The sequence below is a fragment of the Rhinoderma darwinii genome, chromosome 7 (genome assembly GCF_050947455.1).
Source record: "Rhinoderma darwinii isolate aRhiDar2 chromosome 7, aRhiDar2.hap1, whole genome shotgun sequence".
In the NCBI taxonomy this organism is placed as follows: Eukaryota; Metazoa; Chordata; class Amphibia; order Anura; family Rhinodermatidae; genus Rhinoderma; species Rhinoderma darwinii.
The window spans coordinates 105,787,389-105,802,225 of NC_134693.1; the positions used below are offsets into that span (position 1 = coordinate 105,787,389).

The following is a 14,837-nucleotide window of genomic DNA, read 5'->3' on the forward strand; positions in this document are numbered from 1 at the left end:
CTTTTTGGACCCTGCAGAAATAATACAGCAAGGTTCCAAACTGCATGTCCTAACAAAGGGATATGAGGATGGGCACTCTGTCTGGGGACACTTGTTTGGCCCCCTGTAATATGCAATAGAATAGAACAAAAATTACTTTCTCCTGACAAAACTGCATTTTATTTTTAGATACCTTGCAGCCCTTTTGCTGCCAAAACAACATACATTTTCAAGATGACACTTAGTAGTGGCCGTACAATCCAAACATTATGGGAGAGAATAAACAAGCATCAATAGAATGTACACTAAACATAGCGTCTCAAGACACGCCCCCCCAAACTGTGACTTCAACCATTCCTCAGTAACACCTATCGCGCAAATCCCACTCTCCACAACTGACAGTTTCCAACTGTTACGCAAACGTGAGATGTTTTGGATCTTTAACCCATTAATGACCAGCCTATTTTAGACCTTAATGACCAACCATTTTTTTACGTTTTTCCATCGTCTCATTCAAAGAGCTATAACTTTTTTATTTTTGCGTCGACATAGCTATATAAGGTCTTTTGCTTTGCGGGACAAGTTGTAATTTTTAATAGCACCATTTTGGGGTACATAGAATTTATTGATTAACTTTTATTAACTTTTTTTGTGGGGGAATAGAAAAAACCTGCCATTTCGGCACACTTTTTTGCATCCTAAATTTCCGCCGTTTACCGTGTGGTATAAATAACACAATAACTTTATTCTGTGGGTTGTTGCGATTGCAATGATACCAAATTTGTATAGTTTTTGTATGATTTACTACTTTTACACAGTAAAAACACTTTTTTTTTTAAATTATTTTTTTTTGTGTCTCCATATTTGAAGAGCCATCACTCTTTTATTTTTTCGCCGATACAATTGTTTGAGGGCTTTTTTTTTTGCGGGACAACTTGTAGTTTTTATCGGTACCATTTTGGAGTAGATGCGACTTTTTGATCACTTTTTATAACATTTCTTTTGAGGCTGGATTCAAAGAAAACAGCAATTTTTGCATGTTTTTTTATTTTATTTTTTACCGTGCGGGTTAAATGATGTAATAAGTTTATAGTCGGGGTCTTTATGCACGCGGTGATACCAAATATGTGTAACATTTTTACTTTATTTTGTTTGTTAATAATAAAGCAGTTTGTAATGGGAAAAAGTGTTTTTTGTTTGGTTTTTTTTTTAACTTTTTTTTTTTTTTTTACTTTTTATTAAACTTTTTTTTAAAACATTTTACTAGTCCCACTAGGGGACTTACGGCTCCCTGCTCTGTTTATTTATTCTGATGCAGCGCTGTAAAAAGGCTATTGCATCGGAATAAAGCCCGTTAGGGGCCGCCGTAAAAACACTATGTGGCGGTCACTAACGGGTTAAAGTCAACTGTCTGATGCAATTCGGACTGAACGAAAGCCTTTAAAGTAACTTCAACACCAATATACATTTAAAGCATATTAATGCTCCCATGCCGCCATATGTCCATTAATTTATTTCTGTTAAGCTTCACTTTGTATTAAAGGGAACCTGTCACCAGCATTTCACATATTAAACCAGCAATACCTGGTGGTAGTGGGTGAAAAATTATTTCTATATAACCTATAATTGTCTTCTTAGTCGGCTCTGTAGCTTTAGTATTCAGCTTTTTAGTGTTCCCACACCGTATGCTAATGAGGATAAAGAGTCATATCTTCGTTTTAAAAGAGTCAAATCTTCGTTTGAAAAGAGTCCTATCTTCATTCCTCAAGTCTTTCCGCGTTTACCCCGCCTCTTTACTTTTGATTGACTCCTCCTTGCCTTCCCCCAACACACAAAATGCTGCGCTTGGGTATTGATGTCCTCTTCTGGTGTGTGCGTACAACGGGACACCAGCTTATTATGATAAAAGGCGCAAAATGTTTGCAGTCCGTTATTTACAGTTGGAGGAGGAGTTTAGGAGAGGGGGTAATGGCAATGAACTTTTGATAGCAGCGGCCAGTGAGGGATAAGTAAAGTTCAATAGGTGAAATGCTGGTGACAGGTTAGCTTTAAGCTTACCTGTTCCACTTCTTTTAGACAAAACAAATGCATGCCCTCATCCCCTTTTTTCCCCCCACCCAAAGAAACATAACCCCCCCCCTTCTATCCCCCCTTCCCTCATAGCTCATCTCAACAAAAATGAAATCCGAATAAGGAAACGGTACAAGAAAACTTTATTTATTTACTTATATTTTTATTATACATTCATTTTCTATGCATCAATTTATTTAATATCACAACTCATAATTCACTGTATCGGCTCTAATCATACGATCCCAAACCACTATTAAATTTATAACATATATATACATTTAAAAAAAATGTTTTTAATAAATTTATGAAATTGCTATAACAAATCCATATTTATTTAATTCATATTTTTTACCTAGTAATTGATGTATCCACATTGAGAATCTTAACCCTCTACATTCATTCATCTATTGGTCTATGCATTCATTTATTTAATTATATATATAATTTTCCATAACGCTTTCTTTCTACCCATTAAAATTTGCACTCTATGGTTATTTTGTGCTTACATATACTACTTTAATTTTTTATTATCCTACTTTGCACTACTATACTTTTTAATATCTAAAAGACAACCTCCCAATGTATTCTTTATGTATTTTTTTTTATCTCATCCAATATCCTTAGCCCCTACCAACCCCCTCCTTCCCTATCCAGACTTTCATCCCCTTACCCTTACCCTTTCCCTTCCCACCAACTCCTCCTTGCATATACACAATTCATTTTTCATAACTAACCCGGCTACCTGGCTTCCTGCATCCTGGCGTAGGCCGGTCACCTAGCAAACCTGTGACGCGGTCGAAGCCAACATCGGGCAGGCGCATGCGAAGCCCCAAAGCGTCAGCCTGTTGCCTAAAAAAACAGGTAACCAGCGCTGATTCAACGGGAGGAGGTTCAGCACCAAACAGCTGACCTCCCCACCCGCTACACTACCATTACCACCGAGCAGCATATCCTCACTGTCCACAGGGACTGGGTATCCCCCTCCCCAGATAAACATCCACCAATCGTAAATCCAATACCACTGATCATCATCCGAGGCTCTCATATAAGAGCCGCTATAGCACTCAGTACTTCTCCATCCCTCCCAGCGCCCCCTTCCTTATCTCTCCCTATTCGTGCATAAATTATCAGGTCACATAAACATAACCACGCCCCAGGGAGGCCCCGGCACCATTTTCAAGGACTTATTTAAACACACAAGGGAGCTACACCATACACTTTATGGTCCCATGTTTACTTGATAAAGGGGCTCTGTTTCCCCGAAACACGTTGTACCTCAAGAGATCCTCTCTCTCTTTTTTTATGTAGATTTTATTATGATCTATTGTTTTAGACAATAAATTATATATTTCTTCCAAAAATGTGTTGTACTTGTGGCAGTATTGCGCCTGGATGGTTCCCATTGTTTTTATCTACCTAAGATGACATTTAGGCAGTCTTATTCTGACTCACAGGCCAGAAGTGCGTCATCAACATACTGTAACACCTGGGCTCCAACACGGGGGTTCAGCCTTGCAATACTGTAGCATGCTATACTGCTTGCCTGCATGTGTAAAAGAAAACATAATTCTTCATCTAGTAAAACAGAGAATAATATGTCTGCTAAGTCAATTACTGAAAACCAATAAGCTGCGTGTGGGATCTGATCAAACAAAGTGTGGAAGTGGTGAACAGTAGGCGTCCACACAAGTCCATACATTTTCAAGACCCAGTTTCTCACAATATCTGTATTTTAATTCATTTGAATTTTCTTCAAAACATTACAACGTCAAAACACATGACTTCATACGTAGCGCCCCACATACCAGCAGTTCATATTTTGTAACCTTTACCTTTTGTGCAGACAGACTAAGCTTGTTTGTAATATTGTACTCTTTCTGCGTACTAAGAGACAGAACAGCGAGCAGCGCATGCATAAAGATAAGACACATTCCTTTTCACAGAAGAGAGAAGTATATACATGGGAGGGAGGTCACAGTCTGAGCCCTCAATATCAGCTGTCTCCCGCCCTTCACAAAACCTCCCCTTTCTTCAGCTTTGTTGGAAGAAATTAAGACTCCTGACTACATTTATAACTCTAGAATCTGACTTTACACAATTATTATTTTGTTTTTAACCACAGACAAGGCACACTAGAAAGCCTGAAACAGACTTTACACAGTACTGCTGTTAAGAATGAGAGCATGCAATATAGATCTAAAATCAATGCTATACTGTGGCCCCTGGTCTCATCAATCCATGCAAAACCTGCTTAATGTATATGCTTGTACTAGTCTGCTTTACAGATTTCACACTGCACACATGTTACATCACAAACATGTTCACACATCACGCACGCTGCCACCAAAGTTCTAACCCACATTATTCATTATCATCAATTCCTTACACGCTGCATTCAGGATTCACTTACTCTGTCAATTTCACAACAGTCATTTATCCAATTCCCATCATTTTTAACATTCTTTTACAATCCGTCACAGCCTCAGCTCGTTTTTGCTCTTTCTACTATGCTGATGGCCGGGACCCATGCCCCAAGGCTATCCTGAATTTTTGTCTTGCTTTCTCCTGACCACATGGTCGGAGAACGTGGGGAAGTTCCGGAAAATTCCCTACATTCGGACAGACCGTCTATACCTTTCTTCCGACAGACTGGCTATACCAGCCTTTCTGGTATTTCGGACAGACTGTCTTACTAGTCTTCCTAATACAAATATCAGAGTCGTTCTCTAAACTATTGTAGCAGTAGGGTATCCTTTTCTCTGGTACCTCACTTTTTTGAACAGAAAATTCCCTACTTTCGGGCAGACCGGTTATACCTGTTTTCCGACAGAGGGGCTATACCAGCCTTTCTGATATTTTACGGAAAGACTGTCTTACTAGTCTTCCTAATAAAAATATCGGAGTCGTTCTTCCAGACTATTCTAGCAGTGTGGTATCCTTTTCTTTGGCCCCTACCAATCCTCAAATTATAAAGCAAATCCTTCAACACAATCAACATTCATATACCTCCATTGACTCAAGCAGGAGTTGGTCACATTAATTTCAAATGTCTACAAACCCTTTGTCTCCTTCACTTATGCAAAACACTTGTTCTGGGGTGTCGTTTTTGGTTCATACAGCCATACAGTCTCTAGTATAGCATACATCCCAAATTCTTTCCTCTTGCACTTGACAACGGTTTCGCATGCAAATTATATTTGATCACATATATCTCATCCTCCACGCCCAACCACTGACTCTGTGGGTTGTAGTCTAGTGCTTTGCTATGTATTTTTGTGATGATTTCTTTAGGATCCCTTGGAGCGAGCCAATACCAATCTCCTTCACTGTAATTTGTGTAGGTAGTTATACTACTACGACACAGGTGGCACTTGGGGTATGTGTCAGGATCGTTCATTAAACACAGGTTGTTATTTTACAACGGTATTCAGTCCGGACGGTCTGATATTATACTGCTACAGACTTACTTGGCTGTTATGCTACAAAGTCTATATGCCGGATTATCAAATATGTGATAGAAATCAGTCTGTACTGATTCCTACCTTATGCCAGTCTGACAATGCATACAACTGACAGTTTTTAAGGACCCTTACATACAATATTACAAGCTAGTAGCGTGCTAAGAGAGTATAATTGGTTACTCAATACAAAATCCAACCTCCTTGCATTGAGTATACATCTCCTTCTATGAAGTGGATAATACTTCTGGGCTGGGGTTTGGGCCATGCAACTTTCACAATTTGAAATGCATCACTTCTCACGGACTTATTCAATACCACACTACATACACATTTATCATACTTGTCACATGCGCTCACATATACATCAATTTGAGCATTACCATCCTGACAAAGAACCGGATTATTATGGGACCCCTTTGTAGGGACTTACAAATACACAGTACGTTTCCAGAGACTTAACAGAGTGGCTGAAACAATAGTGTAACATAAAGTCTGTTACTTACCACACGGTTTTGGTTTCAGCAACTCCCCAGGTCATTCCGGATTAGTGGACATTGCACAAATTCTCATGCGAGAGGTCCCGGGTTTCAGCACCATGTAATGTTCTGGAAACCCTCTTACAGGTAGCCCTTTCCAATGGGCTCCCTCTTGCTTTGTCAGTTGGTATTCCAATTGATAATTGAAGTATCGGCAGTGCACTGGGAGATAAATAAAGACAGCAGCACTCTCTGTCCTAATCAATGTTCTCTCTTTTATTGTCAACATATATTAGTTTATGTCATGCCCATGACCGCGGTGCCGTCAGGCTCACTCACCTCCTGACGGCCGCAGCCATGGATCTCAGGAGATGCCAGCGCTCACTTCCGCTTTTTCTGTCCGGGTCCCATAGGGTGCGCGCGCACGCTCGTGCCTGCTCTTAAAGGGCCAGCGTGCGCACCGGAATTAAAGTACTAAATTAGCCCATGAGCCCCCGGACTATAAGAGGGGTCCAGCCCCTTCCTGTCTTGCCTGAGCTTTGTTGTCGTTACCCTAGTCTGTCCATGTAAATGGTCTCATAGGTGTTTTCCAGTTCCCAGTGTTTCCCGTTCCTGCTACCTGTAACCTGTATCCTGTGCTATCCTGGTTAAGTGCTGTATTGAGTAGGAGTCCTGCTGTCCTGCTTCACCACGCCTGGTGTCCGCCTGCTGCCTAAGTCCCAGCCGAGCCTGTCTTGCTATTGTCTGAGCTACCACAGGTACACCTATACGAACTATAGACTGTGACCTGTGTCCTGTTGGACAGCTGCCATACCATCAAGGTGGTACGGCCCAGTGGGTCCACGTATCCTACGTGACAGTTTATATACCCTTAGGGCATACCCTTTAATCAGGGTGTTGCCTTGCATAGAACAATCAATCATATCATTCTACACGTATACACTAAAAATGTGTCAATGGGTATCTTCCCACTGAGGTCACATTATCTTCTTACTAACACCTGCAAATTCTGGCCTCTAAATGAAGGAGTGTGAGAGTTATTTGCAAATATGTACGTGAATGATGGGATAGAGACAAATAATTATAAATGGGATAACTTTATGTCTGGGCGTTTAGCCAGACTGACAATTGCTAACATATCAAGGTTACAGTTGTTATAAGAACATAATATAAGATAAGATAAAACAACAGAAACAGGGGGAGTAGGTCATTGCAGGTGGAATAGAAATTATATCTCTGCATAGTCCGGCGTTTTGCTCGATAATTCATAATCTAATTTAATACAGGAAATATAAGAAAATGAACCATCCATCACATTGGCTCTGTACAACTGTAAGATTCTACAGAGCCATAATATGCCCATGTGCATGAGCCCTTATCTAGTACAATTATAATTTGTGAATTAAGCACTTGAAAGTGAACAGACCATAAAATCCACCTTAACCTTTCTTTTAGGCCACACAGATGGTTAAAATGTTACATAACCATATTCTACCCTATTTACTTAGATCTCTCAAACAGTAGGCCCATAAACAGTATTGTCAGTCATTGTGGTCAATAGAATAACCCTATAATTACATGGCAATTGTTCAGCCAATATTTACTCAATCTCTAGAAGGAACCCGAGGCATAAAAACTTACTATGTGTATATACTGGAAATATCTATTACTTCCGTCATGATGACAAATATATTTATAGTAATTAACCGTCAATAGTCTTTTTTATTCAGAGTTTAAACCGTGTTAAATTCAGGCGGAATTATGGATTTTTTGAGAACAACATACCAAAATCCTCACTATAATGAATGTGTACATACACACATAAACTAGGGGTTCTCAACTTTGGACAATACACACTTCTTAAAAGGGTCCCTTGACAATAAGCTGATCACAAAATGTGCCCTTGCTGGAACCCTTAGTGATCCACTTTAATTTGTGGGTGGGGAAAGCTGGCAGTAAGTGTTCACTATCCCTGCCGTGTCACAACAGGGGAAATTAAAGGGAATGTGTTGCCAGAAAAACATGTTTTTTTTTTAAAAATTAAACATTTAGTGTGTGGGTGATTAAACATTGTTCAAATTTTTTTATTTTTTTCACGAGTCAGGAAATATTATAAATTAATTCTAATTTATAATACTACCCATTTTTGGTCACTAGATGGAGCTCTTCCCAAAATTGCAGCTTTGCAAAATTGGGTAAAAAGCCCTCGCTCTAGTGAGCTCTCAGCATCCCCCCCTCCTTTATCCTGGCTAGTGCCGGGATAAACGAGGGGTTTGAACGGTGTAACCTCCTACACTGTGTGTCGCCATTTTTTGAGCTAACACACAGTGTAGTAGGTTTACATACAGTAGTAAACACACACAAACACGAACATACATTGAAATCTCTTACCTGCTCCTGCCGCCGCGGCTCCCTCCGGCCCGTCCGCTCCGTTTGCTGCCGCTCGTCCAAGTGCACAAATCCGGAAGCCGCGACCGGAAGTAGTAATATTACTGTCCGGCCGCGACTTCCGGTCCACAGGAAAATGGCGCCGGACGGCGCCAATTTCGAATTGGACTGTGTGGGAGCAGCGCATGCGCAGTTCCCACACAGACGCCGTACACTGAAGTCAATGGGACGGGAGCCGTTCGCAGTCCCTATGGGACTGTGGCTGCCGTATTCCATGTCTGTATGTGTCGTTAATCCACACAGACAGAAATGGAACAAAAAATGGCAGCCCCCATAGGGAAGAAAAAGTGTAAAAATAAGAAAAAGTAAAACACAAACACACAAATGAATATAAACGTTTTTAATAAAGCACTAACATCTTTAACATATAAAAAAATAATTTGTGATGACACTGTTCCTTTAAGCATTACACAGTGTCCATTCATATCAATGAGGTGTCTGAGTAATGCAAGACACGACAGGTGAGGTTAAGAGTGGGAGACGCTCTATGTAATCACTCTCCACTTCGGCCAAAAGATGAGAATCCTGAACAGGGGACACCCCTCTATGAACTCAGAACTCCGTAATAAAAAATATGAAAATTCATTTTCTAAACTGGACACCACCTTTAATGTGATTTCATTGTGCAAATTTTGCTGGATATTTCCTTCATTAGTTTTTACGTGTTAAAAGCAAATAAATATGTCCTGTGCATCTATGCCAAGGGAAAGGAGGAATCAGTAGGGAAAAGCTTTTTTCTTTACGTTTATGGGGTACAAATATTGGCATTGTGCTGCACTGTTTGGGCACTGTTTTGCACTATATTCCTGGCACTCAATAATATGTCTTTTAATCCAAACATAACAGGGTTTCCTTCTCTTTAGATTGAAGCAGCAGTGGGAGAATTCAATCCCTGACCCCAGAAAAAGTAAACTCAGCAAGTTCCCACTGGTAAGCATAAGAAGATAAAGAGATGAAGACCACAACTTAAAGGAGAGATTCGGCGCTATTAGCGATTGATGGTATATCACTAGAATAAGCCAATAAATATGTGATTGGTGCAGGTCCGACTGCTGAGATCCCCATCAATCACACAAATGAAGGGGCTGAAAGGAATGTCCAATCAAGTGTTTTGGGCCCTCTTGGTGCTTTGCCAGAGAGGGAAATCACCACATATGGATGATAGTATATATTAAAATCACTCAATTGTCACAATGCATCAGTTAATTGGATACGTGTCTTTAAAATATTGTCTTTTTTTCTGTACACCGTTTCTAACATTCTCAGAAGCAGTCTAGTCCAAATAAGATCACAATGGCCTCTGATATGAGACAGCTGGAAGTGTCTTGGTTGGTTGAGTTTTTGGTAATACCGCTTTTATTTCTTAGCTTAATTAATATAAGATGGCCCTGCAAACATATGGTATGCATAGCTGATGAGACTAGAGAAGTAAATAGGTATTTATAGACACTGTATATATTATCTAACATACGATGAAACTTGATAGCTAAAGCCTCGTGGGATTTTACAGAGGTTAATCTATCCTTCCTTTTTCTCATTTTATGAATAATGCCTCAGCCTCAACTAATATGAGGTCTACTATGGGGTCTTTTCCTGTATATTTTCATGATCGTGTTCATGTTGTTTCAGACAGGGATATGTTATTTTCGTAAATAAATATATATATATATATATATATATATATATATATATATATATTGAAGTTTTATTACAAATTGCACATATCCACAAGAGTCCTAAAACATAGTATATGATATATTGAATTATTATCGTAGGTAACTGTGAATTGAATGTTGTTGTTTTTTTCTGACCTCTCCTACCCCTTACGCTCTTTTTTCGTGTGCCAATGCTTAATTTAAGACTGACCTCTCCAGCAAGACTGGAACTTGGAAAATGTATGATCATAACTTAAAGATACATTTGATTTCTAGACTATGTGCAAGATATTGACTCATGATGGGAAAGGGTTTACTTTATCACTTAAGAGAAGAGCATTCATGGAGTATGCTAAAATAATGCCTGAAATATTATGTATTTAAGAAACCCATTTCACGCATAAATCATATCCTATCTTTTTAGACAGGAGATAAACAATGTTTTCTTTCTAGCGCTGTAAAAAAAAAAACATAGGGGGATTATGACACTGTTTTAGAATGATTTTCCAATTTAAGTTGTTGATGAAATCTGAGATGATATGGGGCAAGTTTTTATTCTGATGGTTGTAGTATATGGTTCTCCAGTGAGAAGAAATTGATGGCCTATCCTCAGGATAGTCTATAAATTTCTGATCAGTGGGGTCTCCCCCCTCCATCTCCATTAAAAGGGGACCCTTTTACACCGGCCTTAGGATAGATGGCGCCCCATGCGAAATTATCTTTCAGCGCCCCACCTCATCATAAAAAAGATGCCCCATAAAAAGTATAATGCCCCCACAGTATAATGCCCTATATAGTGCCCTCACACAGTATAATGCCCCTTTAGTGCCCCCAATACAGTAATAATATTTTATAATATATTATAACCCCTTCAAGGACACAGTATTTTATCCTCTAATTGTGCCCACACAGTATTATGCCCCCTAAGTGCCACACACAGTATATTGCCCCCTGTAATGCCCCTTCACAGTATAATGTCTGCTTAGTGACCTCCACACAGTATAACGCCCCACTCCCATGGCTGCCACACACAGCCCCCCCCCTTGTAGATAGTGCCCCCTGTAGATTGTGCCATACAGCCTCCCTGTAGACAGTGCCATAATCCCCCTCCTCCTTGTAGACAGTGCAATATTCCCCCACCTCCTCCTTGTAGACATTGACAGAATCCCCCACCTCCACTTTGTAGACAGTCCCATACCTCCCCCTTGTAGATCGTGCCATACAACCCACTACCTCCCCAATGTACACAGTGCCATACAGCCCCCACCTCCCCCTTGTAGTGAGTGCCCCCCCAAAAAAATTGTACTCAAGCACTACACTCCTAGGGTATGTTCACACAGCCTTTTTTTGTAAGGCAGAAAAAAATCTGCCTCAAAATTCCTTCAGGAATTTTGAGGCAGATTTTGAATTGACAACGTTATTTGACGTTTGTTTGTTTTTTTTTTGCATTTTTTTAAGCAGTTGAAGCCAATGCAAAAGATGCAGGCAAAAAAGCCACTCTCACTAAAATGACCATCAGCCAGCCACTCACAGATACCTCCTGAAATAGTGCCACACAGCCCCCTGTAGACAGCGCCAAACAGCCCCCTGAAGATAGTGCCACACAGCCTCTTGTAGGTTGTGCCACACAGCCCCTTTGTAGGTAGTGCCACACAGCCTCCTTGTAGGTATTGCCACACAGTCCCCGGTAGGTAGTGCCAAACAGCCCCCTTGTAGGTAGTGCCACACAGCCCCTTTGTAGGTAGTGCCACACAGCCTCCTTGTAGGTAGTGCCACACAGTCCCCGGTAGCTAGTGCCACACAGCCCCCTTGTAGGTAGTGCCACTCAGCGCCCTTTAGGTAGTGCCAGACACCCGCTTGTAGGTAGTAACACACAGCCCCCTTGTAGATAGCACCCCCTCTCCTGTAGATAGCACCACTGTAGCTCCCTGGAGGAGCGGAATCCCCTTGTGGCTGGGGGGTTCTACTCCTGGATGGAGCGATTGATGTCTCTGTCCATATATGGACAGTGACATCAGGGGCAACTCTTGAAGCGGAGTCCCCATCCACAGCGTTGCCAACGCTGTGACTGGGGATTCCACTCCAGGAGAAGCCCCTGACGTCTCTGTCCATTTATGGATAGTGACGTCAGGGGCTTCTCCTGGAGTGGAATCCCCGGTCACAGCATTGGGGATTCCACTCCAGGAGAAGCCCCTGATGTTTCTGTCCATTTATGGACAGTGGCGTCAAGGGCTTCTGCTGGAGTGGAATCCCCGGTCACAGCTTCGGCAACGCTGTGGACAGGGATTCCGCTTCAGTTGCCGCTGATGTCACTGTCCATATATGGACAGAAACATCAAGCGCTCTGGTTAGGAACAGAATCCCTGGCCATATGGTGATTCCGCTCCCTCAGGGAGCTACAGTGGTGCTAGTAGATAGCAGAGCAGGGAGATACCTCCCTGCTCTGCTATAGTGTTCAATAAAATCTGCGTCCTAAGGATACTATTGAATGTGGCGTCGCTACCGGCACGGGCGCACTCATTCCCATTGTCGCCCCTATGACTGCTACAGTGGTAGTGACGCCACTGAGAGAAGCGCCCTGGCGGAAAGGCAGCTGCTGAGTCGTCAGGCCTGGACGCTTCTGAAAAAAATCAGGGGAAGGGAGACAGCGCAGCGCCCCCTTCCACCTGCTGGAGTGATACACCCTGTGCAATACCACAGGTCCCAGACCCCTAAGGACGACCCTGTCTGTCAGGATTTATCTCATTTATATACTGAACAGGCTGCTACTGACCCTGTGTGTGATTGATGAATTTCTCTCAGCCACCCTTGCCAACTGGATTAGCTGACCTTTTGAGTCAATAAATTTCCCATGAACAGGTGGAGGCTGTCATTAAGCTGTTGAAGCTTAATAAACGGCTTTACTGCCCTATACTATAAAAAATATGCCTCTGTTTTGAGTGCAGCCCTTTCGTAATTCTTTAACTCTCTCAGAAATGCTTAACTCCCCAACTCCACCACTATTACAGCCTCTATCTCAATAATCCCTAAGCCTAAAATAAAACACTTAAAAGGGGTTTTCCCATGAAGGACATTTATGACATCTCCACAGGTTACGTCATAAATGTCAGATAGATGCGGGTCCCACCTCTGGGACCCGCACCTATCTCTAGAATAGCGCCCCCTAAACGCCATTCTAGTTTTTGCGCTCACGCTGACTCCCGGCCACTTTCCAATGACATGGTCGGGAGTTATGGAAACAGCGTAACTTGCTAAGATACACTGTTTCCGTAAATCCCATAGTAGTGAATGGCAGTTACGGAAGCAGCGTAGCATGCGGGCTGCGCTGTTTCCATAACTACTATTCAGTTCTAAGGGAGTTACGGAAACAACGTAGCTCAGCGAGTTACGCTGTTTCTGTAACTCCCGACCATGTAATCAGTAAGTGGCCGGGAGGCAGAGGGAGCAGAAAAAGCTAGAACAGGGTTTAGAGCACCCTGTTCTAGAGTTAGGTGCGAGTCCCAGAGGTCCTCAGAGGTATCTGACATTTATGACTTATCCTGTAGATATAAAAAAATTAAGTATTTGAAGCAGCACAAATCCCGATATCAGGAGCGGTGTCATGCTGTAAAATCAGACAAATCCAGTCTGATGTAATGTAATCCTCAGAAAAAGCATGGTTGAACAGCAGTACACATCTCCCAAATTTCAATCAATAGATTTTATTAGTCAAACATCCAGTAAAAAATGGCAGCGTTTCGCCCCGTGACAAGTGTAGGGTCTTTTGAGAAAGACCCTCCACTTGTCACGGGTCGAAACATTGCAATTTTTTACTGGATATTTGATCAATAAAATAATCTATTGATTGAAATTTGGGAGAAGTGTGCTGCTGTTCAACCATGCTTTTTCTGAGGATATCCTGTGGATATGTCATAAATGTCTCTGATGGAAAAACCCCTTTAAGTTGGTTCAACTATCACCCTATTTCCCAAATAGATATAGATGTTAAATTGCTAGCTAAGATCCCCGCCCTGCTTTTAAATACTGGTTTTGGTGCCTTGATACACGGGGATCAAGTTGGTTTTGTTAGAAATCCTCAGGCCTCGGATAATATATGACAGGTCTCCCACCTGTAAACACAGAGGTATTAAGGCTATGTTCCTTTCTCTTGATATTAGAAAGGCATTCGATACAGTCTCCTGAATGTACCTCTTTGCAGTACTAAATTGATGGGGATTGCCCTCCTATTCTTTTTCCTGGCTTAAAACCCTCTATAGCTCTTCCAAGGCCTTTGTTAGGTGCAATGGGTTTGCCTCTGACCTTTTCTTCATCTCAAGAGGCACCTGACAGGACTTCCCCCACTTACCCTTGTTGTTTATCATTGCTCTGGGACCTTTGGCGATTTATCTGCATCGAGATCCTAATATAAGGGCCATTGAAGTAGCTTCAGTAACACACAAATTGTGTTTATTTGCCGATGATAGACTATCACATCCCCCCTCACCACCCTTCCCAACCTTTTCCGCACCTTTTCCAGCTTCAGGTCAGTCTCGGGCTAAGTTGTCAATCATACCAAGTCCAATGCGCTAAATAACTCGCTCCCCTCCCTCATTGTCACGACCATGAAATCTAATTTCCCCTTCTAATGGGTGGCGGGCCGGCTTGACTACCTGGAAATTAGCCTGATTGATGTTGTGCACACAATGAATATGGCGAACTACCCCCTACTACTTCAGGGACGTAAAACAATTCTGGAAGTTTGGGGA

General features: G+C 41.7%; 1 protein-coding gene across 1 annotated transcript in view; it reads left to right on the forward strand.

The window, feature by feature from the left end:
• CSF2RB (colony stimulating factor 2 receptor subunit beta) overlaps window positions 1-14,837 on the forward strand; it is a 109,443-nt gene that overhangs the window by 84,837 nt on the left and 9,769 nt on the right. The window contains exon 10 of the mRNA XM_075833756.1: window positions 9,301-9,367. Coding sequence (XP_075689871.1) covers window positions 9,301-9,367 — 67 coding nt within the window. The remainder of the gene's footprint in view (window positions 1-9,300; window positions 9,368-14,837) is intronic.